Here is a 25,289-nt window from a genome sequence, read left to right on the forward strand (position 1 = left end):
TCGCGCTTCGATGCATTGACCGACGCGCCTTGCATAGACCGCCTCGTGCCACGGCCGCGAAAGGGCGATGACACGGGCCTCGGGTTGGACGAGAGCGCGACGGGGCGCCCGTGGTGCCCCACAAAGCCGAGGATTAGGTGGATACTACAGGCGCTGCTCCGTCGGCCCTCGCCTCAGGGTCCTGGCCGGCCGCTGTAGTGTTGCGTGGTTGAAGTCCCCGCCCGGAGGGGCTGGGCACTCCAGGGCTCCTTGGTGCAGGCCTGCGGGTGGAGGCACTGGGCGGATGGCGGGCAGGTGCCGCCAGACACCGCTTATCAACGCCAACGCCCTCCCTTTCAGCCCTCCTCATGGAAGGAGGGAGGATCCCCGGGCCGGCACTTCCACTGCCAACCACCGCGCGCGCCGCGCTGCCAGCGCCGAGCCATCCTATTTTGTCCCAGCCCTTCCTCCCCCAGCGCGCCCCCGCGTGTACATGCACGTCCATCCCGCCCCCCATCGTATTCTTGTTCACTTCCATCGTTTTCTGTATAGCATCAACACAGTACAGTACAGCTCGAGGTCATCGCCCGGAGCGCGACCGATCCGCCGCCAAGTCGCAGTCTAGGTACTCTCAGCCCGTGCTGACCCACCACTCCGACCCTGACTTCCAGCCTCTGGCGGACCATTCCACGGCTTTTTGTTCCGTTCCGCATCTGTGCTTCGCTTAGAGCATCGCCGAGCTCTGTCAACTCTCACCTCGCAGCCTCGTACTCTGCTGCCGTGTCTTGCATTTTTTTTTTTTTTTCTTCTTCTCTTTTTGCCTTTTTCCCTCCACGTCTTGTGTGTTGGGCGAGACTCGCTCTCCCCCCCGGTCAGCTTTGGCGTCATCCCGCACGCCCTCGCTCCATCCGGGTCTTGGATCGGCTCGCTCGCCACTGCTCCCGTTCCCCTCACGACCGCCTTGGTGCCTGGGCTCAGCCTCCTCCCACAGCCGCCTTTACACTTCACCATCTACACAACAACCGCGACACACTCTCTCTCGTTTTCGAACTCAAGCTGTCCTTTTGTTCCGTTGCCTCGATCTTTCTTTCCCGTACTCCGATCGCCGGCCTAGTCGCGACGTAGTGCCGCGCATTGCCGCTGTACCCCGTTGTCGGAATCGCCATCGAGGTCCAGAGGTGCATGCGGCTGGACTTTCATGCCCAAGCTGCCGCCTGCTGGCCGTCACGCCCCCTGCCAGTTTCTCTTTCCCCCACAAGTAGCAACAGAGCGTGCTGCGTTGAGATGTTTGCCGCGGAACACTGCATGATGGATGCCTTGGACGCCGGCAGGAAGCGTCTGCGGGACGATGACGATGCCAACACCACCGCGACGGGCTTCTCCGAGCATCGCAACGTATGTCTCGCCCCTTGTTCCGTACTTTGTTGTGGCCCTGAGCTGACAGCGGAAAAGAAACGTCTTCAAGCGTTACCTCTTCGCACATCTCCCAAATGCAGTCAGCAATGGCCCCCATCAGCCAGCATTACACCGCTCAACGCTGGCGCCAGCGAGGGCATTCCACAACCGCATCTTGCTCCCCGATCACCGTCACCGACAGTTCACATGCAAGTACACGATGTCGATATGGAGATGGCCGACAGTGGTCCCCCCACGCCGGGCCATACATCTGCCAGCCATGCGGCTCTCGATGCACTCGACCGAAACAATGTCAACCGAATGCCGACTCCCATCCAGCCAAGTTTCATCGCCCAGGTTAGAGGCCAGCAGTGCGACTGGGCTGCGCCTGGTGCAGCTATGAACGGTGTGGTGAACATGGGGCATCATCAGACCGGCTTCTCCGATTGCCAGAGCATCCCGCGCGCGATGGCTGGTGAAGCGGATTGGGGTGCGGTGCCACTCAGCAGACGCTTACCTTCACCAATATCAGAGGGAGGGGACTCTACGCAGAGCCAAGCCGCCACGTCAATGGCAATGGACGACGAGGCCTCTGTTGGATCAGTGTCGTCTGTCTGCGCGCGGACATCGCCGTTACACGCCATGAACCATCCGAATGCTATGGATATGGAGTCCCACCATGGGGAAACAGAGGCGGCATCCCCGTCGCCTGGTCGCAAAGGCCATGTGCGGAGCAAACACACCATCAACTCTTGGACATGGCAGCCAGGGATGAAGAAGAGTTTCAGTATAGGATACCGCTCCGACTGCGAAAAGTGTAGGCTCAAGGTGCCAGGCCACTTCAACCATATCGTCATCTCCTAGGGACGAGAGACACGGTTGGTCGACCCAAGCACAGATCTACAGCTCTAGGACACTGCGGTAAGGCCGTTGAACTGGCGGTCCAAGCGAGGGCAACTGAGAAGCGGCTGTTTGGCCACTTCACGCACAGAGGAACTCCTCACATCACAGAACCCCCACATGACTACGCATTCGGGACGAAATCAGCCATTGTCCCCGTATGCCGAACCGAGTCTTCCTACTCTTTCTTCATGGATCCCCATCTGGGGCAGGCTTGTCCTCTTCTAGGCGCGACACGGCTAAAGCGAAATTCACTCCCACCGGCACCCGGAAGACGAGAGACAGTACCACCATTACGCATCGACATTTTTAGGCTGCTTACCTGGCGGCGTTCACTCTCGGCTTTTTCCTTTGTCCACATCTTACCCTTGGGAATGCATCAGGCTTCAAGCGTTTTATTCACATAGCGACCTTGCTTTACTACTTCACACGCGAGCTTTGAGACTCAACAGATTGGCACGCGAGCTTAGCCAGAGCTACCCGTGGCCGCCATAGAAACGTTATAATTGGGATGATTTGGGATAGGCGAGAGCCAGCATGGCTTAGATAGCACGAAATAGACGGTGTCTATCCCAACGGCTCCGGCCACAATCACACATGCCGTAGATCGTTGCCTGCCAAAGCAACTGGTCAAAAAGAGTAACCATGTTCAGATCGTGTAGATTGCGTAGTTGGGATTAACCCCCTGGTAGTACATACAGCTTGTCAAAAACGACTCCTGACGCCATCTAATGCATAGCCCTTCCACGGGTATGATACATGTAGTTTTGCCCCTGCCACCCATGCCTCGCTGGATCAGATCAGAAAAGGAACTGGTAATGTCCTGCTGAGCCGCGGCTTTTTACCACCGCCACCACCCTCGCTTCTCCGACGGTGGCTGTCCCGGACTCGCAGTTTCCAGCCCAAGCTGGTCTAAGCTGCCTCCTTGACGCTGATTCTCCTTCTCTGTCGCCCACGCGTCCTTGGCCTTGGCCTCGATCGACTGGGTCAATGCTTCAGAACCTGCCGATGTTCCAGCTTCTGAGGATGTGTTTGAGCCATCGCTCGATGCCTCTTTGCCGCCAAAGAGGCCAGAGAAGATGCCGAAAACGCCTTTGCCTTCCTTCTTCTCCGCGCCGCCCTTGAACGCAGCCTGGACATGCTCTTCGAAGTGTGTTCGGTGCTCGGGCGGGGACAGCAGCGGAGGCAACTTGATGCCTTGGGCTTCGGCCTCGCGGTTGGCCTCCTCGACAAGGGCAATCTGCTCTTCGGTGGCGGTGCCCTTGAGATAGGCGATACGGGCGGCAGACAGGGAGTCGGCCTCGAGTTGCTTCTGGGCTTCGACCCATTCGGCGCGGCGGGCGCGGTTGTATCGCAGCATGTCCCATACGGAGTAGATGCTCACGACACCGGCAACGGCTGTACTCAGAGACCCGTCAGTACTTGAACGGCACGCGCCCATGGCACCCGCGAAGCTCCATCGCCACAGTCAAAGGTCGCCTACCCGTAAAGACGACGATTCCTCCGACGGTCCACCGATGCGCCACATCCAGAAACCTCCTCGACGCATCAACGACTCGGTCCGCTCTGCTGACCTGCGCCTTCTGGGCCGCGATATGCGCCTGCCGCAACCGGCGGACTCTCTGCTCGGGCGTCTCGCCGGGGATCCGGGGCGAGGGCTTCGGCGTCGCGGTCGCGGCACCGCCGGCGCTCTTGGACGTGGCGTGAGGAATCGTGGACGTGAAGCGCGTGGCGTCCTTGACGCTCCTCGGGCCCATTCTGGACGCCATGCTGGGCAACAACGGGGCGCTATTGCGGATGTGGTGAGGGAGGAGCCGGCGACGTGGGAAAGAATCGGGAGAGGCAAAAGCCCGCGGCAAAGGGAAATGGGATGGATGGGATGGTTGCTAGCGCCCTTGAGATTTTTCGGGGCCAAAGGTGGACTGCTGAACGGTGGAATTCAGTGGGCGTGATTGGGGCGGCGAAAGTTCGGCCACGGGAGCTGCCAGGTGCCACAATGCCACGAAGGAAGTGGTCATAGAACGAACAGCCTCAGAGCGCGCGAGGCTCAGACGCTTGAAGGAGAAATGTATCCTGTATTCTGCGGCGAAGGCGGAAATGGTCTCTGTCGAGCAGCACGTGGACAAGTCGATGCGTTGCAGCTCGAGCTTGTCTGGTTCGACAAAAGGCACCCACCCTCAGGACGCGAAACCTCCTCGTTGGCTTCATCACGAGCAGACACAGACGAGAAGCAGAGCATTGCAGCAAGTACAGGACTACTCCGTTATTGAAAAGGATGTACGGCGCATGGCGTCTGGGCTACGAAATTATTGTGCAAGACGCGCGGCGATGAAGGCGGCGAGCACGAAAGCCACCAGAAAGTGGGAATAGCTTCTCGCGTCCCGGAGATCAAACGACGCCGCCTGTGCTGCAGCTCCGTGGAGGTGTTCGAGTGCGTGGTCGTAGCCGCGGGACACTCAAATTCCTCACGGGCAGCCTCATCGCAGGCCCGAGGATCACGATGCACATTGACACACCAGCCACGGCAACTGTCACTACGGAAGTCTTCTTCATGGCGCTGCTCAAGGCAACACTCACAATGAAAACGAGTGGGATATCAAAAATTGCGCCCCCCATGGCCCCGAAGGACAATGGAGCAAGGATGACACCGCGCTGTGCAATGCAGGCCCTCCTTACTAATTTCCCCAATTCTTGAGCTGGGAAAATCGGAACAAGGTAAGTATGAAGAAGAAAAAGAGAAAACGAGTAAAGGCGCGCACCGCGGCGCGGTTTTATAGCTCCAGAGATGGCGTGGATGCCTGGGGCACCCACCAATCCAGGCACCAAGGCTCCACTAGGCCGGTCGCGGCTGAGGTAAGCTGGGGAGTAGTCAGCAATCCAGAACCACGTGACTCACGCACAATCAATTTTCGCTTCCACCCCACTAGGTACGTATCGCTTGTAGGGCACGAAAACCCTTCGACCAAATTGTCGAGCGCTCCATCTCCAAAATTTCAACGCCTACCGAACATCGACAACCGGAGCGAGTTTGATCGCAAGCAGGCACAATGGTACGAGGCCCTCGCCCGATTCGAGCACGACAATGTGCAAGACATCAATGCTGACGTTGATTTACAATCCAGGCGATCAAGCACAACCAGAAGCTCGTCAACAACCGTGAGCATCCACCGCCGTGACGCCGACGAGCGACGAGACGACGAGCGCAGCGACTGACCCCCGTTTACAGACTTCCGCAAGGACTGGCAGCGAAGGGTTCGCACCCACTTCGACCAGGTATGCGACATGATCCGCGACGACCGATACGGTGTTATGCGTTGGGAGCATGGATGTTGACTTTTTTTGGAACAGGCCGGGAAGAAGGCTTCGCGCCGCACTGCCCGTCAGGTCAAGGCTGCTGCTCTTGCCCCTCGCCCCGTCGACAAGCTGCGCCCTATTGTGCGATGCCCGACCATCAAGTACAACCGCAAGGTCCGCGCCGGCCGGGGTTTCACCTTCGCTGAGCTCAAGGTACGCAACAACTCTGCTGGACCCGCGCAGACGACACGGGGATATGCCGCTGCCGCCGGGTCGGGACGACGCTAGAATGGGAAGTGTGAGCGGATGTTCTAACGATTTCTCTGCAGGAGGCTGGCATTGCCCGACCTCTGGCCCGCACCATCGGTATCTCCGTCGACCACCGCCGCCAGAACCTGAGCGAGGAGAGCCTGGCCATCAACGTGGCCCGCCTCAAGGCCTACAAGGAGCGTCTCATCCTCCTCCCCCGCCGCTCCAACGCCCCCAAGAAGGGTGACACCAAGACCGACCTCTCCAAGGTCGAGAAGGCCACCTCCGTCTCCGCCGTCCTGCCCATCGCCCCCACCGACCTGGCCGTCAAGGAGATCAAGAAGAGCGAGATGCCCGCGCCCGTCGAGGGTGGTGCGTACCGGAAGCTGCGTGTTGCCCGAAGCAACGCCCGGTACCAGGGTGCCCGCGAGAAGCGCGCGCGGGACAAGGCCGAGGCCGAGACCGCCAAGAAATAAACTGTCAAAAAGGGAATTGGTGTTTGAGGGTTTTGCTCTTTGCGTCTCTAAGGGAGTGGCAACGTTGGTACGAGGCTCTTCGGGAGTTCTTGACTGGGCTCAGGAGCAAAGGTACTCTAGATCCAGGACAAAGAATTATTGCATGATCACCGGCTCTGCCATGTATTCAGATGGTCAATGGAAGCATTACGTGAGCGAAGGAACAGTTGACACGCTTGGCAAAGTCCCAACTCTGGTGAAACTAATTGAACCGTTATCTGGCCACAGCTATTGATGGTGAACAACTGCTGGAGGCTGCGAGACTAGGCCTTGGCTCTATCTGCAGCAACCAACTCCGTTCCTTCCTTGATCAGGTCTTGCAGAAGGCTCAACCTCAATGGCGGCAGCGCATCCTCCCAATTTCTCAGCAGCTCCGTGCAGAGGATCAGCGCATTTTCCCTGTCAATCTTTGCCATGCTGGCCTGCTGTTTGGGATCGACCTGCTGCGGCTCCAGCTGCAGTCCAGCAGTCAGCGCCGAGAGACCAGGCTCGACCGAAGCAGCGGACGGCGAGGCCTGAAGCTGCATGGTGTCGTCCGCTCCGTCCCCTTGCCCCTTGCGGCCCGTGATTGTCTCCATGAGTACGTTCATCGAAGGGAACACGAGCAGCAGGTTGATGATGAGGGCCGCGCCGTCTCTCGAACGGCTCATGAGGGCAAGCACGAACCAGGCCTCCGAGCGCAGCGTTGGCCACTTTTGCTGCGTGACGAGAAAAGCCAGGGCCTTGTCGATGGCATGCCTTTGGTAGAACTGACCGCGGCGCTTTTCGTCGTCCGATCGCAAAAACTGGCTCGGTTGATCGCCTTCAGATGGGGCTTTCGCGGCAGCATCGTCAGGCATCGAGAAGTTCACCTCTTCCCAGTCAGGGAGGATATCCGACAAAGGGGTCGCCGAATGCAGAACGCGGCACAGCGCGGCGATGGCACGGGATGCCTCCAGACGTGTGGGCTCGGCGTCCGACCTGTCGAACAGGGACACTATGCCGCTCACGCTTGTCCTTTCGTGGTTCGGGCTCGCTGGATCTGCGCTCAGGGGCGTGCAAATGCGGCGAACATTCTGCGGGCAGTTGACGAGAAGGAGTCTGGTGAGAGAGACTGCCGCAAACTGCACCTGCGGGAGCGTGTCCATGGAGTAGATTCGGGGGACGCAAGTTGGGCTCAGCAGGTCTCCGAGTGATGGCTTGTTCTGGGCTGGGATTGCGAGATTCTTGAGAAATGATAGCGCCGAATGAAGGAGCTGCGAGTCTGTGGTCTCCGAGTTCGACAGAAGCTGGATCAGCGGGATATGGACCTGTTCGCGCTGGACAAGTCCAAGAGACACTTCATCAGACCGGGCGAGGTTACCCAGCGCCAAGCAGCCTGCCGCCTGTAGCAGAGGCGTGCTACCCCTAATCCAAGACAGCAGGATTTGTGATATTGGCGAAGACAGCTGGTAATGTTTTGAGAATGCATCATTCGCAGACAGGTCAGCAAGCGTCGTGATGAGGGCCGTTCGCAGCTGCTTCACTTGGGCAGCGGTGTCCTGGTCTTCGAGCTGCTGGGGGTCAATGTTTGCGTGTGCATGGGTGAACGCGTCCATGAAGAGCCCCATCTGATTGTCGGAGATTATTCTCGACTGAAAAGCCTCGCTGGCCAGATATGCAGCTGCCACGCCGGTGAGTGCCATGAAGTCATCAGCATCCTCCTTGAACGGCGGGTTGTTGGCCAATTTCAGGAGCGTCACAACAGTCGCAGGGTCCGCAGCCGCCGGTTCCCCTTCCTGAGAGACCAGAAGCGCTAGAATCTTGCAAAAGTACGGTACAAAGGCGACGTACTTGGACAAGACGGGCGAGGAGAGCAACCCTATCAGCTTGCCACTCAGTTGAGACTGTGACCCTAGCTTCTGGGCGGGTTCTGTCCCTGTCAGTCCTGGCGATCTTCCAGAGTAACAATGTCAGAGCTTACCATAGTCCACCATAATGTTGTACAGCACAGGGATCGTGAATGGGATGAGGCTTTCGTCAGACAGCTGGCGGATTACCGAGTTGAGTCGGTTATCGGCGACCAGTCGCCCACGGTTCTCGTCCGTGTCGGCACATGAATTGCCAATCAAGCGCAGAGAGTGGACTTTGAGTCCCTGGCTGAGCCCGTCCTCGGCCAATATCTCCAGGAATAGGTCCAAAATGCCAGACTGACCCAATGGCACGCGCCACGCGACTGTCTTGAAGTCAGCCCCGTCGACATTGCTCGGGAGTGATATCCTGGTACAAATCAAAGAAATTGGGTGCAAATCGATACGTACCATCTCTGCTCCCATCCCCAAGCTTCTGTGCCAGCAAATCCAGCTCGTCGGACCTAGATGCCCAAGCCTCTTGGCAGATCCTCAGGACAGGCGCAAGCCTTGCGGCTCTGTCCTCTCGCACGCCTACCGGCTCGGACGCTTCGTCGTAGTCATCCTGAGATACGTTGCTGCCATACTGCTGGAGCAGAATCTCGAGCTGTTCTGGCGTCATTGCACACCAAGGCTGGGCACAGCTACAGGTCCGTGGAATAAAGAGAGTCGCAACAGCGGAGTCCCAATTCCCTTGGTGGAGCATCCGCGAACCCACCGGTGACCGTGCTCTGTCGGCAAGGAGCAATGCTGTACACACACGCTCAATGAATGCCAAAAGAACAAACGCTGGATTGCTCTGTTTGAGAGAGCTGCGGACTCGGATTACACAGCTGAGATGGCTTGGCTTTCGCACAATCGCGTTTGGCCAATCAGACGAGCGAGCGTTGCGCGGCCATTGGTGCCCGGTGCCTTCCGCACCCTCACCTGCCGCTCACCTCGGTGAGCGGGTCATCCTCGGCTATACTATGTCTAAGCCAGGCCTTTCCGAGGAGCGGAAACAATCGCAGGCGGCGCCGGAGGAAAAAACGAGAACGCCGAACCCCCAAGCCTCACGATCCCCCGTCCAACAACCGACACGAGGGACGCAACCCCCAAGGCGGCCCACGAACAAGACAGAGGGCTATTGCGTGGCGAAGCCTCGACCGCCAGCGATCACGACCGACGGCACGCATTCATCACAATGGTACGACAGCGCTTTCCCCCTTTCACGCGGCCGTACTCGGCACGGCGCCAAGATGCGCATTTATGCGCCACATAAGCTCTTGCCCTCTGCAGCCATCGTAGAGGAGCGATATCCCTCTCAGTCGGCTTGCTAACCTATATTCCGGCTGCAGGCGCACCGCTTCGTGTTTACCGCCTTCCTCACGGGCTCCCGCATCCTGGGGCGGTCGTTCATGGCCGCGTACCGACAAGCCCAGGCGGCGTCCAACTACCAGCGCGCCCAGGCCAAGGTCAACGGCGGCTCCTCCGCCCGCGCTTCGCTGTCGTCGGGCATGACACTCGACGAGGCGTGCCGCATCCTCAACGTCAAGCCCCCGGCGAACGGACAGGCCAACGTCGAGGAGGTGCTCGAGCGGTACAAGCGACTGTTCGACGCCAACGAGCCGCAGAAGGGCGGCAGCTTCTATCTGCAGAGCAAGATTGTGCGCGCCAAGGAGCGATTCGAGCGGGAGATTGGGCCGATACGAGAGAAGGCGGAGGCGGAGGCGGAGACCAAGGAGGGATGGAAGCCCAAGGTCTACAAGGACCGGTAGGCGAAGCCACGCCCAGAAACAAAGGCTCTGGAACATTGCTGCGGCGCCGCCGAGGTCTCGGGGCCAAGAATCAACAGCCCGACCCGGAATGGGATACAGCAGGCTTGGGTTACCTGCCAAACGAGGCCAGACCGACTCGTCTGGCAAACAACAAGCGCCTCGACCAGGTCATCAAGGCCATTTAGGGAACCACGGTGTTCCCTATGTATACATGTACATCTTCACTCGACTGCGGCATGGCACGGCGTTTTATGGGTGGCAAGCTAGAGGCACAAATAGCCGCTGGATCTTGGGACTAGAGAAAAGGAGACGCCCTTATGTGATTAATACACTGTGCAATATGACGAGCTGCATTGTCGCGGATCTCATCCATTTTACTCGTGTCGGGTTGTGCCGTGTTTTCAAGTTGTCGGTCCGAGCGGAAAAGACGCCTGTCTCCAGCCGACGACGACCACTTGTGGGAGCGATGAAAACGTTCAGCCTCCATAAATAGTGACGCGCTAGACCTTGGATACCTGCAACAGGACATTGGAGGGAACCTTGCCAGTTTCTCTCGGGGGATTGAAGTGAAATTGTTTGGTCTTTTGTGAGGTGACAATGTAGGGTAGCCGTGTCGTCTAAGGATGCGATTTACGGAGTGGGGATCGAGACGCGCCTCAGTTGCCAGACGCGTTCCGACTGGAGCGATGCCACTTTTCCTGCGCCGTTGCTGTCGTACAAACAAGAGTCTACAGGAAGAATCGGCTGCAGTGTGTCGCGCACATGGATTGCCTATTCCTTGCGCCGGACCAGACCCTTCCAAAAGTCAAAGCTGTTCTCGTCGCTTTGCAAGCTCCAGATCCTGCCCGTCCCTCGCCCTTCCCTGTCCGTCTCCTCCACCCGTAGCATGCCCCAGTCGCGCGTGATGCCGAGCACGCGAGCCTTGACACCTCCTTCGGCTTCGAGCGACACAGCCTGCCCCGTGTGCAGCCAGTGCCGATAGTATCGCCTCTCCAGATCTTCCGAGAAACCCTCGCGGCGGAACTGTGCGTAAATGGCCTCGAGGCGAGTTAGGATGCGCGCCAGGAGGGCCTCGAGTCGTGGTGGGGCTGTTCCTGCGGGGAGGAGATCTGAGATGGAAGTCGTGGGGCGAGGGTTGATGGCATTGATTCCGATACCGAGGACGATCTGGTACGCGCCGTCGGAGTAGCCGCACTGGGAGAGGATGCCTCCAATCTTGACGTATTGCTTCGCGGACGGCGGCTTGGTCGGGTCAAGAGCATCTATTCATGGTCAGCCAATGACGGGACTGGTTATGGGAACCGGCGAGTCGCGACAACGTACAGATATCGTTGGGCCACTTGAGCTTGACTGGTAAGTTCGCGTACTCGACGTCCAGTGACTGGATGGCCTCGACGATGGCGACAGCTGCAATGTATTGGATAAAGACGACCGGCCGCGAAACGGCGAGGTGAGCCGGGTGATTGATTATGGTCGAGAATAGGAGTGCGCCCGGCGGCGCGAGCCAGACGTTCGTTCCTCTACCGCGGCCGGCGACTTGCGTCGATGCGGAAAAGGTGAAGCCCGTGGGCAGCTTGGAGATGAGCTTCGGGTTCCTAGGAGTGTGTCAGCAAGGGCCACGATTCGAGGGAGAAAAATTGGCAACTCACTTCTCAAGGAGAGAGTTCGTGCTCGTCACGACATCGCCGTAGAGGAGAATGTTGCCCCAGTCTTCGGCCCCTTCCGCTACCTGGAACCGCCTTAGGCTCGAGTAGTAGAGTTTGTGATTGAAGCGCGGAGTCACTTCATGACTCGGCAGGGCCTTCTCATGCGCGACAATAGTCTTGGTGACAGTCGAGTAGTCAACAATGCCATCCGCGCCCCCGTTTGCTGGAAGTGACTGCCGAAGCTCCTCGACCGAGAGGTTTTTCTCATCGCTCTGAACATGGAACGTGTCCGCTTCGCCTTTGACGAGCTCCTGGCCATTCTCTTTCTCCAAGACGTCTTCCCAGCTGCACAGTATCTCGCTCACCTTGGTGTTGTCGATAGCTGAGAGATGGAGGCTCGATAGCGGAGGTAACGCTGCTACCTCTTGGCTCACCTCTAGACCGACCGTGGCTAGGCATGCCTTGAGAAATTGAACGCGCCTTTGGTCATCTTCAGCCAGCTTGCGTATCAGCTCATCGTAGCCGGGGATATCTGGTTGTGGGTAGAGGTTTGCTGGCGCGAATCTGTGCGCCTCGTCAGCATGACAGAGACAGAGAATGGAAGGCAACATACTCAGGATGAGGCCCGGTAAGTAGGGCCTTGCCGTCACCGACATGGCAGAGCACCACAGCTGCCTTGCCATCCCCGCCATCGACGTCGATTTCCTCGTCGTAAGACGCCAGGACCTCAACTTTGCGGTTCTTGATACTGGCCGCATCAACAAATACACCGCCACCGTTGTAGTACGATGCGAACCGTTGAGGGACCTCGTCTTTGAATGCTCCAGTCGCAACCTTCAGAACAGCTGCTCGCGCGCCCCTCTCACTCTGGTACTCGAAGCCCTTGAACGCGCCACCACGACACGTGCCGGGAAAGAAGGCCAGCTCCCGACTGCCAATGACCTCGAGAGGCTTGTTGCCGACCTCGAATTCACACCGCGCGCTGCCGTAGTAGCCGCCGGCGCACAGGCCGAGGTATGCGCCGCCTCGCCGGACGTAATCGGCGATGCGCCGGTTGCCCTCGCCATTCAGCACCCGGCAGTAGCCCAGGTCCGCGCCGCCGGGAATGACGAGCAGTGCGCATGTCGGCGCCCAAGGTTCCTTGAGGATAACGGTCTCATTGATGGGGATGACAGCGTAGTTTGGAGAGAGAAGGCGGCGGAGGGAGAAGACGCATTGCCGGACCGACTCGGCAGTCGTGCCGGTACCTGGCCATGTTAGGACTGGCCCCCGACTCCCTGACTATGTGTGCAGAGCATGAGAGGTAGTGAAGACCTACCCGTGTAGACGAGCACGTTGAGTTTTCTAGAAGTCATGGCTGGATGGGGTGTGACTGCGCCCCCAGGTCGAGCGTTGAGAGGGATGAAACTTGGAGGTTCAACTGCCGCGTACGGGTGACAAATTTCCTCCTTGCACACCACGCCACGCAGAGGTCGCTTACAGGCACAATGGGAGCCCAAGCCTCACGTCCGGAAAGCGAAGCACCGGCCCCGATCGCAAAAGAGCCAGAGACGAACACACCGTCACCAGAAGAAATTGAGGACGACGATGAGCCGGACGATTGGTGAGTGGCGTGGCGGACGGAGCCGCGGCGGTTCCCGTTGTTCGGCGCTGAAGCCGACGCTAAGCCGATACTGACCTTTGGGACGTCAGGGACAAGCGGATATTCAGCACCGGATGCGCAGGTAAGTAGCTGCAGCACAGCGATTTATATCCAACTCTTTGCAGATGACATCGTCGCGAGGGGGGCATGCCACTTCCGGTTTGTGGCGGGGAGGTCGCACCCGTGCGACTGACGTATTTTGCGCGCGGTGAGAAAGTCGGCTGACAACGGGTGATGGATGCCCCCGGTCTAGACGAGAACGCGAAGATGACGGACTGCTACTTTGAGAAGAAAGACTGGAGGGCATGTGCCGCCGAGGTGAGTTTCTGGCAATTTGACATCGGGATCAATTGCGCATCTTGCATCTTTGTTCGAAACAAAAGTTGTCAGGTTGCGCGGATCGTGCGTGCTGACGCCGTGGTGTCGCAGATGGAGGCGTTCAAGCAGTGCTGGAAGCGCCACGGCAACGACGAGCGCACGGCCACCAAGGACGCCTAGACAGTGTACCCTTTTGTGTATTTTTACGGCGTGTACGAGTATAATGGCCGGCTTTACTACTCCTCACATTGTACAGTATTCGATCATGATATACAGCCATTTGCACAGAGCGGCGCCAATACGATGATTATTACAGTGATAGGTGACCACCTCAGCCAGTGCGGCAGCCCGCCCGTGACGTCGTGTCATAGACGCGCTGCGCTGTCAGTCGCCCCACCAGAGCTCACTAGCGACCAGCGGAGCCGCTGCCGTTTTCGACTTCACAAGCAAACCTGGAACCTCTGCCCGTGAAAACCCAACGCTCGAGCTCCCCAAAGGTGCACACCCGCGCAACGCCGCGCAACAACTACTCCCGCACATCGATACCGCCGCACGTCACGGAAGCATGCTCCTGCCGCGTCGGCTCGCGGCTGCTGCGCCGCGGCAATTATCACGCCGGGCGCAGTCAATCTCCTCTCTCAGCAGGACTTGCCGGCCCTATACCTCAGAAGCTGCCTCTGCTGCGACACAGGAAGCTGTCGACGAGCCGACAACGACACCAGCAAAGACGAAAACCGCCACTTCGGCGACGACTACGACCTCAAAATGGGCAAAGCCCAAGACCGCCGCAAAGACGTCCGCCGCGACTCTGTCCACGTCCGCCGCCAGCAAGCGGACAGCCGCCGCCCTACCCTCCGACGTACTCTACCAGCCCAAGACGATAGCCCACACCGCGACCAGCGACGTGGCTCCCCAGGAAGCGGTCGGCGTGCCGGTCATCGACTGGGCGAACAGCTTCCACGGCATTTCGTCCAAGCCGGTGACGGAGGAGCAGTTCAAGGTGCTCATGCAGCCCATCAACGAAAAGGACATTGAGGTCAAGCCGGACGGCGTCATCTACCTCCCCGAGATCAAATACCGGCGCCGCCTCAACGAAGCTTTCGGGCCCATGGGCTGGGGCATGATTCCCAAGGGTGAGCCCGTGGTCGGCAACACCATTGTCACGCGCGAATACGCCCTCATCGTCGGCGGACGGTATGTCTACCGAGTGATCCCCGCCTGCGGGTTCCACCGCCACGCTGGTACTCGCGGCTAACATGTTGCAGATTTGTCTCCCAAGCACAAGGCGAGAACGGCTTCTTCAGCCCAGACCAGCTGCCCTCCGCCGTCGAGGGCTGCAAGTCCAACGCACTGATGCGATGCTGCAAAGATCTCGGCATTGGGTCCGAGCTTTGGGACCCGCATTTCGTCCGCTGGTTCAAGAAGACGCGCATGGAAGAGGCCTGGGTCGAGCACACGACAACCAAGAAGAAGCGCACGTTTTGGTACCGCAAAGGCGAGGTGGACGTGGCGTACCCTTACAAGTTGGCCAAATAAGGCCACAGACGCACTCAGCAGGAAGGGTACCGGTAATTCTAGCCGGCGAGTCGAACATGAGTTGAACATTTAAATACGAGGGTTAGACGACTGTCAGGCAGGATGGGGCGAATGTACAATACGGGGTTTACAGTCTCAGCTAAGGGGATGCGCCGGCCTTGGATATACGGCATACAATACTGGGATTTTCCCATCTATAATAGCGATGATGGGGCTAATATATTGAAGTATCAGGTGTAACCGCGTCTATGTATCACTGTCTGAAGACAGAAAAGCCTAGCAGCGCTGCGCCCTCCGCGAGGAGGTGACAACAGCGAGCTTTCTCTCGTCTGGAAGGGGAAAATGTGCCATCCACGGCACCTCTACTGGAAACGCCCAAACTCCCGTCTGATCCAATTTATGCGGAGATCCTAATCCTCCCGCGCCGAGCTCGTGCCTGTGTCAGGGCTAGCACCCCAGCCCCAGGGCATCCACGTCCCGCTTGTTGGCTGCCGGCGGCGAAGATTACCTTCGTCTTCGGTTCCACTTTCAGCCTCTACTTTCTCAAAGTCTGTCTCGCTGCGGCTCTTGCTTAGGCCGCTGGCGGGTCGCTGCGTGGGCTCGTCGTCCTCGGCGTTGGCGCTACTCGCGAATGCGCCGGGGAACGCTCCGCGACCACCACGCTGTAGCTCCTGTTCCTCCCGGTCGAGCGCCGAAAGCGCCATCTTAATGCGCTCGCGCTGGGCGGCAAGGTAGTTCATTTTCTCGGCTTCACCCCGTAGATTCGGCGGGATCAGCGACCCGGAGCGAGATGCGCCGGTAGTAGTCGGGCTGGTTCCAGCGCCCGCCGCGGCCGTGACTGCATTAGCAAGGAAGTTGTAAAACTCGCTGCCAGTGTTCACGCCTCCCCACCGCGTCGTTGGCACGCTAAATCTGGCGAGGAGGGATTGCGTGTAACCCTGAGGGCCTGGCGTCTCCTGGACGGGTGGCTGCTCGGTCGGTGGAAGGCCGAGAATATTGGTCTTGAGGTATTCGATGGCCTGGCGGAAATACGTACTTCCCGCGGCCTTGAGGCGACGGTGGGAGCTGGCGATGAACTCATCGATACTGTTTTCATTGTCCTCGAGGAACGGATGGATCTTTTCTTCGTAGATGACGCGGGCCCCTTGCGTCTGGGGCAAGATGAGGTAGAGGAAGAAGAGGAGTCGGATGTATCCGTAGAAGGGAATCCTGGAGTGGGAAAGTGAGCAAAGTTCTGACAGGTGGGAGGAAGTCCGACGCACCAGAAGAGGATAAAGTTGAACCACGACTCGACCAGGAGGCAGCAGCTGAAGACAACCCAGTACATGAGCCAGGGCGTGAGCTGCGCCGGATCAGACGTCTTGAGGGCCTTGTACGATGCGAATATGGGGAAGAGAAAGGACGCCACGGAGCTATGGTTGAGTGCGATCAGTTAGCAGATGCGCCGATCGTATGCGATGCGATCGCGGGGTGTGACGCCATGGCGGGGCAGCAACTCACGATAGCAGCATGGCAAAGATGTCGAACATGATGGCGGTGGGGGACTGTGCGGCCGAGGCGACGAGCCTCTCAGTCCGCGCAGCTAAATCCGAGAGATGGGAGTAAAGATGTCGGCTCAGGGCCGAGGAACGTGCGATAAGCGGTGCGAGCGAGGGCGGGTGGGGTTTTGAAGGGGAGGAAACGTGAGGACGAGAAGGCGGCGAAAGGGAAAGATGGATGATGCAGGGTCACCGCCAACTGGGGTTTACTGGCGTGGGAGCTCGGCACGGCGGGTCTCCAGGCGGGTCGGGTGGAGGCGGCGGGGGGCGACGCTGCAGCGGCACCTGATGCACTAACCCGCTAACCCCACGTCAGCCCAAGCACTGAAAGCACGGTCAGTGGGTGGCCCGAGTGTATCGGATCTGGCCCCGTGATGGCCCAGAGTGACGCTGACGAACCAACACGAGACAGCTCCTGGCCTGAGCCCTTTTGAAGAGATGGGAAGCGAGACAATTAAGAAGGCCCGGCGCCGCTGTCGACCACCTCAGATCTGCAGAGGAAATGCTGCGGATCTGCGTCTATTTGGCGAGCACTCATCGGCCATCTAAATACTTCCAGTTTGCCCGCCGGGCCGGACGGACACGTTTCTTCAACCACAATGACGCGTTTGGGCGCAAAGCTCGGGTTCCCCGGATATCGGTGCCTGCTGATGCTGGCGCCTGGGCGAACGCCCATGCAGATGATTATTCCCTGCGCGACAGGGCCGCGTGGGAGAGCACGCAGCCAGCGGTCGTTGCAGCCAACATGGTTCGGCCGGGACGGACGCCCAGCCCAGGAGAACACTACTAACGCGATCCGTCGCCGTGGCTCACCAGCAATGACGCATTCGGCTCGGTGATTAAGGACACACCATCGTCAGTTCTGCTTCCTGTGTGCTCTGTCTTCTGTCCTTTTGGCAGAGGACAGAGTTGCAGCTTGCGCAACGCGCGTTGCTGCCTTGACCGCCACGGAGCAAACTGCCTCGCGGCTTATTATCGCCAGAGCTGCGTCAGTCAATCACCGTTTGTCCAGCCACCACCAACTCTCATCCCTACCCAAACGGTTATGAATACTGTGGCTTCTGTCGGTGTCATGATCGTCGGCGCCAGCTTTTCGGTGCAGGGGCCCTTTTGAATGACAGACAGCCCTCCGTTGGCTCCCAAGCCACACCATACTAATCGATTCATGCCACGCCTTCTCTGTGCGACGCTGGATGGGAACGAGGCTCGTACTGACTCACGTTGCACCTTCACGCGCCGAATGAGAACAGCATATAATTGACTGACGAACATTCATCATTGCTCCGCGCGATGCCTATTGAAATGCAGTAAATGACACGACTTTCCTCCGGCGCCTAGAACCTCCGACCATACGCTTCATGTCGCTCAGCCCGACAGTCTCGTGCTCTCCAGAAGCCCAGCACTGACAGTCCTTGCCAATGTCGCCAGCTGCGGACCATAGGTCCAAGCAGCATATGCGCCTCCAACCAATGCCGCCCAGGAAAGGATCCCTCGCACGACGAGGATCTTCTTCAAGGTGCTCATGGTTGCGGCGTCGTTGACCCATGGGAACGGAGTGTCCTTGGGCACCTCCTTGCCAAGAAACTTGCACAACGGCTCCCAGCCATCCTCGGCTTTCCACACAAGGACCTCGCGGCCTCGCTTCTTGGCTTCGCGCAGGACAAACTCCTGGTACTTATAGTAGAAGTCGGGCCCGGGAGGGGCGCCAAATTTGGTGACCCATCTGGGTCCCGCGACTTGGTGAACAGTGTAATGTAGTCGGTCGGCCTTGATCGGAAAGCAGATGACGTAGTATGTGAGCGACATGAAGAAACCCAGGCTGTCCATGAGGCTCTTGAACCAAGCCTCGCCACCGCCCTTGCGCTGGTTCAACACAAGTGGCGCATTCGGGTACATGTCCATGAGGTCGTCGATGAACCAGAAGCCCGGGAAGTCGGTCGTGGCCTCGTAGCCATCAAATATCTTGTGCAGGATCTTTTGCCGCTTTCGACGGTCCTCCTCCTTCATGGCCGCGATGACAAGTTCCAGGCGCGAGCTGTGAGGCGCTACGTGCGCCATGTGCATGCACGGGAAGTAGCCCATGTGAGGCATCTCCAATGCCGCCTGGAGGGACGACGTGGCACATCGCGGGAGGCCGGCGCCGAGGACACGGATACGAGGCCCTAAGGCACTTCGATCGGGGTTGCTGTCATCGCTGATGAAGCGCATGGTGGCAGATGGTAAGAGTGAAAATGATCGAGAACCAACACGGAGGGCTAAGCCAGGGGAAGTGAAAAGAGCTTCACGACTTACTCCCGCCTTTTCGTAACGTAGGACATCGCGACGGGCAATCGGGGCTCTTGTACCTCCTCAATCTGGGCTCGCCCTGCAATAGCATCCCGGGCCATCGCCATGAGCGGCGGGTGCAGCCCTTCGTGATGCTCGTCGCTCAGCCTTACGGTCCAGCCGCACGGTTAATATTCCTTCGTCATGGCCCGAATACAGCTGGCCAGTCAGGGACAGAATGCCGCGCTTGATGGCGCGCTTGGTGATCGCCTAGCGCTTATACCTCATCATTGTCATCGGGTCTCGCCTGGCCTCGCGCGATGGGCCGACAGGGACGAGAGGCATAGTGCTGACGAGAGCGCGAGGGCTCGTGCCGTTTCCCGGAAAGCTTGGAGCAAAAGCTGGGCTGTGTTGGACAAAGCTTGTGCGGAGCATCGCCCTCGTCACTATGTGAGAAATTCGCGGCTGAGCTGGTCAATGAGAAACACCCTGGAAGGCCTGAACACCTTGTAGACGATTTGGCTTTCTGGGGCTCGTGGTGACGGTGCGAGAGTTCTGAACTTCGCCCTCAGATGTGGCTTGCGTACCTTGACAGGTGGCTTGCGTCTAGAACAAGGGGGCATTGTTGCCGCAAGATAGAGGCATTTGTGGTCGTGGACTCTTATGAATTGTCTGTGGCTTTCACGGCTGACCACCAAGCTGTCGGCATGCGACGATATTTAACCGTCTAACCAAAGGTCCCTGGCCACTTGCTTCACGAGCCGGAGCTTCGCAAACATTCTCTCCTCCGTCATGCCCTCCGCTCCAACCGCCACGCTCGCGAACCCACATTGGGGGCTGATCCCGATGCTTCTCATCACGTCGCTGACGGGCCGCCCTTGACCCTCGGCAATGATTTGCGCCGCCTGTCGCACCCGGTCCTTGATCATCCCGGCATCTTCGAGTGCCGGGTCCTTGGTCGTGACAACCCCGAGCACGACGTTCTTACCTACGGGGAGGAAGCGGAGCGGCTCGAAGCCTCCGGAGCGCGGGTTGTCGTACTCGAGGAAGAAGGTGTCATAGTCGAGGGTCGCGAAGAAGCGCTGCGCAATCTTCTCATATGAGCCCTCGCTAAAGTGCATCGACTTGGAAAAGTTGCCTGTCCGGCAGAGTTAGTCTCTACGGGAGGAGATTGCGCGCTGCATGAGGCTCAATCATGGCCACTTACCCCGGCAAATGTGAAGCCCAACATGTAGACCTTCTGGGCGGTCCGCGATACAGTCGTTGTGCGCCTTGAGGTACAGTTCGAACAGGGCGTCAGGATCCACGCCGTCCTTTTGCAGCGACTCGCGCATTTCGTCCGAGCAGAAATACGCCAGTGTCGGGTCGTCAATCTGGACGTTTCGGAGACCCTCATCGTACAGCGTCCGAAGCTCCTTCCTATACGCCTCTGCCAGGTCTGCGAAGAACTCCTCGTCGCTGGCGTAAGCCTCAGCGCTGTAGCACTTTCCCGGGGCCAACCGGAGGTGGAAGTAGCAGGGCGGCGGCATCGTGAACTTGCACTCGGCCCAGCGCTCCCGCGGGACCGAGTCCCTCAGCATGCGCCAGTTGTCGAGGTACGGGCTAGTGCGGTACCCAATCTTGCCCTCACACACGGCAGCCATCGGGTACTGCTGCCCGGCCTTCTTGAGCGCCGCGATGGGCGGTGCAGACAGACGGGCCAGGTCCCACGGCACGGGACTGACCTCGCGGAAGCCGTCGAGCTTCTCAAAGAAGCCTGAGAAGTAGTACTTGCGATCGAACTCACCCGAGGTGATTGCGCGCACACCCTCGTCCTGCTGCTTGCGAACAATGTCGGCGATTGTGGCGCGCTGGCCCTCGCGAAGCTCAGCCGGCGTAATCTCACCCGCATCGGCGCGTTCTTGCAGCTTGGACAAGGACTCTGGCCGTATAAGCGACCCGATGTGGTCAGCGTGGAAAGGGAGTGTGTTAGGGGCCATAACGCTAGATGATTTCAGGAACGGCGAGGATGACGGTAGTTCACTTTGTCTGATCAATGACTTTTTTTCTTCTTGACGACTCAAGTAAGTAAGGTATATAGAAGACGGGGCACCCGTGATCCCTTGCGACTGGGCAATATGTGTCTGCACAATGCTGGGGCTGTTTCGCCTCCGTCTAATGTCGCCACAGGGAGTTCACGTCACTTGACTCCGCATTGCACCTCGTCGGAGGTTGCGCTTTGGAGCTCCGACTTGCACGTCGCCGGCCGGCAGAGCACAACGGCAGATGGTAGACCCATCTGGACTATGTTCCGGCTAATCATCACCGTCGGAAGAAATGAAATCGAATTACCCGCTTGGCTTGTGGGCTCCATACGTAGTTCATGCTACGTAACTGATAGCATCACCCATCAGGAGCTGTACGGCAACGCCCGCTGCCTTGCGTGCGAGCAGGCCGGATCGTCGGGTGCCGGGGTACGGCTGGCAACGCACAAGGCCAAGCAGAGGACGAAGGTCGGCAGATATATAGTGACGTTCATCCCTGCATTCTCACGCTTCACTGCGGGGTTCAGTTCCTCTCGGCCGACGAGACCGTTGCCCACCTCTAGCAATTTGTTTCGTGTACGCTACCGAGTCGACTTACCAGTTGAGCAGGGGGTGGCGGAGAACTGGCTCACTAGCGTGAGTGCAGCTGGGTTTCCTGTTCGACCCAATTACTCGCGGCCGGATTTAAAACCTCTGTTATCTGGCCACGAGAGCCTGCGACGAGAGGCGTGGCCCGCTCCTTTCCAGGCACCCGTCGCGAGTACACGCGCGTGACAGTACTCACCCTCCTACACTCCCGTCCATGCCATGTGAAGGCAAGGTCCCGGTATTTCCAATGTATCGTGTCGACGTCTTAAGACCTTGTCCGACGTCAGTGACAAGATGCGACCGAAGTCACCCTCGGCGGACGGGTCGTCAAAAGCGCGGTTTGATGCTCCTTCCCGGGAGGTCGCTGCACGATAGTAGTCAGTCCTGGTGCGCGCTTTGCGGATGACATACGTGCTCCCTGCCTTTCGACCGCACCGAGACGGAGATCCAATCTTGTCCGCCGCCGCAAGGATGTTCGCGCTGTACGTCGCAGGGCTGAGCGACGATCAGTAAGTGTCTGCAACGCGTCTCGATCTGCCATCTCACCTGCGCATGGCACTGAATCGCGATGTGAAATGGATGTCGCGCGGTTGTCTCGCAATAAGATATTCTGCCACGACCCCGCCATTTCGCGCGCCTTGGTGGCTTTCCGCGTCGAAACGACGCGAAGAGAAAGCCTCGGCGAGCTGTTCGCTGAGACAAGTTCGTGGAAAATACAAAGGGCGACGATTTCAGATGCCATTCCACCATGGTGGAGCGACTCGCGTTTTATGTAATTGAGCAAGTCGCGCTACGCGCGTCGCAGGCCGAGACAGCATTCCACAGATACAGCAAAAAGCTGCGTGGGGTTCTCAATTTCGAAGCGCGTTGGGATACAGCTCGCTTGTAGGCCATTCAGATCATCGAGATCGAAGAATGAGAGGTCCGAGTCGCTTGCCCGGAGGGTAACGCTTCACGTTGCATCCCGACCCCAACTGCGGCGCCGCAGCCGGCCGCAGTTTTGCGGCTGTGGCTGCTTTCTGCGGGAAGCCATCAGGCAAAGTCGGAGTATGCGACGAGTTCATGTCGACAATTGATATCTATTCAATCGACCGGCGATGCCGCTTGGCAGGCCAAAGGCAGACTCCAGCCAGAAAAGTGGCCTGGTTTTCGACATTGCTATATGTGTGATTTCGATATAGTAGAATGCACAGGGTTCAAAAGTACTGTGTGCGTCATACATTTAGTTGTAAGCTTGGTTCAGCTATTGGCCTTGATTATGGGAAGCTAACATGCACATTGCTGATCACAATGCACACTTGCTGATTGGTAGCCACAACGCGCTCGTAGACGGCCACATGAAGAAACCTTCCGTGAAATACATTCATCAAACCCCATGACCAACAATACATCACTATTATTGCCTACCAATATCTCGTGGATCTCACTGCTGCCGTTTCCTCCAGTTTCGCACACAAAACCAAAGCTACCCTACATCACTTACACCGGAGCCGGAACAACAGCGATCCGCGGCACGGCGATGGGTCCATTGAGCCAAAACGCGTCCCCCACGTCGGCAACCACATCGCGTTCTCAATGCATTCGTCGCTCGGAGCCGGATTCTCTGCCCAACCAGATTCGCGTGTCTCAGCCCCGAAGCTGCGGGCAAACGACGGCCGTCGCGACCATGCCCACAGGACAAGCACGTTTTGTGCCATGCCTTTGATTGCCCGTGGTGTATCGCGAACCAGTCCCCGGTGGACGCCTGCGCAACGCTGCTGTCAGGCCTCACGATGAGGCCCCAAAGGGACGCCATCAAAGCTAGGTCGGAGACGTGAGTAAGGTGGCGAGTGCTGCCTACTACACGTCACAGAGAAACCAGCCTTAGCACAGTGTCCCTGACGCATGGACACTTAGAAGCTCTAAGCTATTCCCGAAGCCGCACCTGGCTAAGCTGTAAGCCAGCCAGATCGCGTAAAGCAGGTTTCGACGTCGTTTCGTTTTGGCCAACGCCGACGGTCCGCATGTCGAAGCTCGCAGGCTTACGATGAGAGCTGGGAGCTCGCTTGTTTGATTCATGTCAATTTGGCCAAGACGACTCAGCCAGCCTGCCCCGAGGCCGCGAGGCCTATGCTGGAATGGAAGCAGATTGGAGAGTTGCAGTTTTGCACCACTCCCGATGAACCGACGTCTGGAATCCGTCGACAGCCCGAGCTTCCTCCCACCCAACACTCCACACCGAACGCTCGGGGTGGGGTTGAGACACAACATCGGCGACTCTCCCGCTAGGCATCAAGCAAGCGCAAAGCGAAACATTCTTCGCAAGGCGACACACCGCGCCATCCGCCTGCTTCCAATTCCCCGCCTGAGGCTTGGCACTCGACGTCTTACCGAGCCGACGAAGGCGCTGCCACAGACGCACGACCGGCCAGGCGCGAATCACTCACGCGTCGGCCGAGTTATAAATGTTGTCGGGTCTCCTTGACCAATGCCTCTCTTCCCTCCTCAGCAACCAACTAACCAGCCCAGCCTCCAGTCGCTCGCTTCAGGATCCTCAGGACCTGCCATTCATTACTGTTCTTACCATAGTCATTCCTTCGGCTTAGTCCAAAAACCAACCATGCATCTGTCGAGTCTCCTCCTTACCGTCGGGGCCAGCTCCCTGGCCCTGGCCGCCAGCCCCTACCCGAATGCCACCACCACGGAGAAGCCCAACACCATCACCCAGACCATCACCAGCACTCACATTGGCACCATCACCACCTGCCCGCCCGATGTCCACGACTGCCCCATCGGCAAGAAGTGGACCAAGGTCGTGACCCACACCAAGGAGTACTGCCCGGAGAAGGAGAAGGAGAAGGAGGAGAAGCACAAGCACAAGAAGATCGTCTGCCACGGCGACTGGTGCGCCCCCGAGGAGCACTGCGACAAGTGCGAGCACCACCGCGTCGTCTGTGAGGACGACCACTGCCGCGCCGAGCCCTGCAAGAAGGAGGACGACCCCCACAAGCTCGTCGTCTGCAACGGCAAGGAGTGCCACTTCCGCAAGTGCCACGGCGAGGAGTGCAAGCGCAAGATCGTCTGCCACGATGGCAAGTGTGTCTTCCCCAAGTGCCACGGCCACGAGTGCGAGAAGAAGTGGGCCTGCGACGGCGACGACAAGTGCAAGTTCGAGAAGTGCGACGGCGAGGACTGCGGCAAGAAGGTCATCTGCAAGGACGGCAAGTGCAAGCCCGAGGAGCCTTGCGACCACGAGTGCCCCGTGCCTCACCACAACAAGCCCGAGCCCCAGCCCAACCCTCAGCCTCACCCGGAGCCCACCCACAAGCCTCACCACCGCCCTACCGGCTTCACCGAGTCGCCCAAGCACCCTTACCACACCCGACCGGCCAACACGACCGTCCCGGTCCAGGCTGGCTCGGACAAGAAGACGGTCGCCCTCAACCTGCTCGGCGCCGCCGCCGGTCTTGCGTTCATGCTGTAAAGGCAGCACCGCGCGTGAGCTGGAAAACTGTGGAAATGGGGATAAAGGCTCCTCAGGGAGCATTGGTCTACTTTGGGTACTGATTTCTGGGTAAAGGAGTTGGATTCGTTCATACGCATGGCTGTTTCTTCGTTGATTTGGGTCACGTTTTGACCCCGTGAACTTGTTCAGGCTGGACGGTTTGCGTAGTAGTTAGGAATTGCATTTTTCTTCAAGCACATGTGCGCTTGGCTCCACGTGAAATGTTGTGATCACGGTGCATGGTTCGCGACGCGTCCGAATTTTGCATTCCGGCTGGTGCAGACCACCAGT

General features: G+C 58.6%; 10 protein-coding genes across 10 annotated transcripts; 4 read left to right on the forward strand and 6 right to left on the reverse strand.

Moving 5' to 3' along the window:
* Nucleotides 1-3,115: 3,115 nt before the first annotated feature.
* PLICBS_005932 (uncharacterized protein) lies at nucleotides 3,116-4,043 on the reverse strand (the record flags this gene model as incomplete). The annotated part of the gene is made up of 2 exons (XM_018319668.2): nucleotides 3,116-3,672; nucleotides 3,758-4,043. 2 exons carry the CDS (start codon nucleotides 4,041-4,043, stop codon nucleotides 3,116-3,118), a joined length of 843 nt encoding a protein of 280 aa, XP_018182142.2.
* A 1,278-nt stretch (nucleotides 4,044-5,321) lies between these two features.
* On the forward strand, nucleotides 5,322-6,293 carry PLICBS_005933 (60S ribosomal protein eL13; the record flags this gene model as incomplete). The annotated part of the gene is made up of 5 exons (XM_018319669.2): nucleotides 5,322-5,324; nucleotides 5,397-5,430; nucleotides 5,501-5,547; nucleotides 5,623-5,781; nucleotides 5,898-6,293. The coding sequence occupies 5 exons, from the start codon at nucleotides 5,322-5,324 to the stop codon at nucleotides 6,291-6,293; spliced, it is 639 nt and encodes a 212-aa protein (XP_018182143.1).
* Nucleotides 6,294-6,595: 302 nt separating this feature from the next.
* On the reverse strand, nucleotides 6,596-8,822 carry PLICBS_005934 (uncharacterized protein; the record flags this gene model as incomplete). Its single annotated transcript, XM_018319670.2, has 3 exons — nucleotides 6,596-8,223; nucleotides 8,275-8,526; nucleotides 8,612-8,822. The coding sequence occupies 3 exons, from the start codon at nucleotides 8,820-8,822 to the stop codon at nucleotides 6,596-6,598; spliced, it is 2,091 nt and encodes a 696-aa protein (XP_018182144.2).
* A 616-nt stretch (nucleotides 8,823-9,438) lies between these two features.
* PLICBS_005935 (mitochondrial import inner membrane translocase subunit TIM16) lies at nucleotides 9,439-9,957 on the forward strand (the record flags this gene model as incomplete). Its single annotated transcript, XM_065600823.1, has 2 exons — nucleotides 9,439-9,483; nucleotides 9,538-9,957. The coding sequence occupies 2 exons, from the start codon at nucleotides 9,439-9,441 to the stop codon at nucleotides 9,955-9,957; spliced, it is 465 nt and encodes a 154-aa protein (XP_065456895.1).
* A 771-nt stretch (nucleotides 9,958-10,728) lies between these two features.
* On the reverse strand, nucleotides 10,729-12,958 carry PLICBS_005936 (biotin holocarboxylase synthetase; the record flags this gene model as incomplete). Its single annotated transcript, XM_018319672.2, has 5 exons — nucleotides 10,729-11,219; nucleotides 11,281-11,552; nucleotides 11,607-12,167; nucleotides 12,217-12,850; nucleotides 12,922-12,958. 5 exons carry the CDS (start codon nucleotides 12,956-12,958, stop codon nucleotides 10,729-10,731), a joined length of 1,995 nt encoding a protein of 664 aa, XP_018182146.2.
* Nucleotides 12,959-14,128: 1,170 nt separating this feature from the next.
* PLICBS_005937 (uncharacterized protein) lies at nucleotides 14,129-15,099 on the forward strand (the record flags this gene model as incomplete). The annotated part of the gene is made up of 2 exons (XM_065600824.1): nucleotides 14,129-14,757; nucleotides 14,829-15,099. The coding sequence occupies 2 exons, from the start codon at nucleotides 14,129-14,131 to the stop codon at nucleotides 15,097-15,099; spliced, it is 900 nt and encodes a 299-aa protein (XP_065456896.1).
* A 410-nt stretch (nucleotides 15,100-15,509) lies between these two features.
* Nucleotides 15,510-16,628, reverse strand: PLICBS_005938 (uncharacterized protein; the record flags this gene model as incomplete). Its single annotated transcript, XM_018319673.2, has 3 exons — nucleotides 15,510-16,308; nucleotides 16,362-16,511; nucleotides 16,600-16,628. The coding sequence occupies 3 exons, from the start codon at nucleotides 16,626-16,628 to the stop codon at nucleotides 15,510-15,512; spliced, it is 978 nt and encodes a 325-aa protein (XP_018182147.2).
* Nucleotides 16,629-18,002: 1,374 nt separating this feature from the next.
* Nucleotides 18,003-18,845, reverse strand: PLICBS_005939 (uncharacterized protein; the record flags this gene model as incomplete). The annotated part of the gene is made up of 1 exon (XM_018319675.2): nucleotides 18,003-18,845. One exon carries the CDS (start codon nucleotides 18,843-18,845, stop codon nucleotides 18,003-18,005), a length of 843 nt encoding a protein of 280 aa, XP_018182149.1.
* A 776-nt stretch (nucleotides 18,846-19,621) lies between these two features.
* Nucleotides 19,622-20,881, reverse strand: PLICBS_005940 (uncharacterized protein; the record flags this gene model as incomplete). The annotated part of the gene is made up of 2 exons (XM_018319676.1): nucleotides 19,622-20,040; nucleotides 20,110-20,881. 2 exons carry the CDS (start codon nucleotides 20,879-20,881, stop codon nucleotides 19,622-19,624), a joined length of 1,191 nt encoding a protein of 396 aa, XP_018182150.1.
* A 3,232-nt stretch (nucleotides 20,882-24,113) lies between these two features.
* Nucleotides 24,114-24,977, forward strand: PLICBS_005941 (uncharacterized protein; the record flags this gene model as incomplete). The annotated part of the gene is made up of 1 exon (XM_018319677.1): nucleotides 24,114-24,977. One exon carries the CDS (start codon nucleotides 24,114-24,116, stop codon nucleotides 24,975-24,977), a length of 864 nt encoding a protein of 287 aa, XP_018182151.1.
* Nucleotides 24,978-25,289: the final 312 nt, after the last annotated feature.

This window comes from Purpureocillium lilacinum (genome assembly GCF_023168085.1).
Source record: "Purpureocillium lilacinum CBS 284.36 DNA, scaffold_4, whole genome shotgun sequence".
Classification (NCBI taxonomy): Eukaryota; Fungi; Ascomycota; class Sordariomycetes; order Hypocreales; family Ophiocordycipitaceae; genus Purpureocillium; species Purpureocillium lilacinum.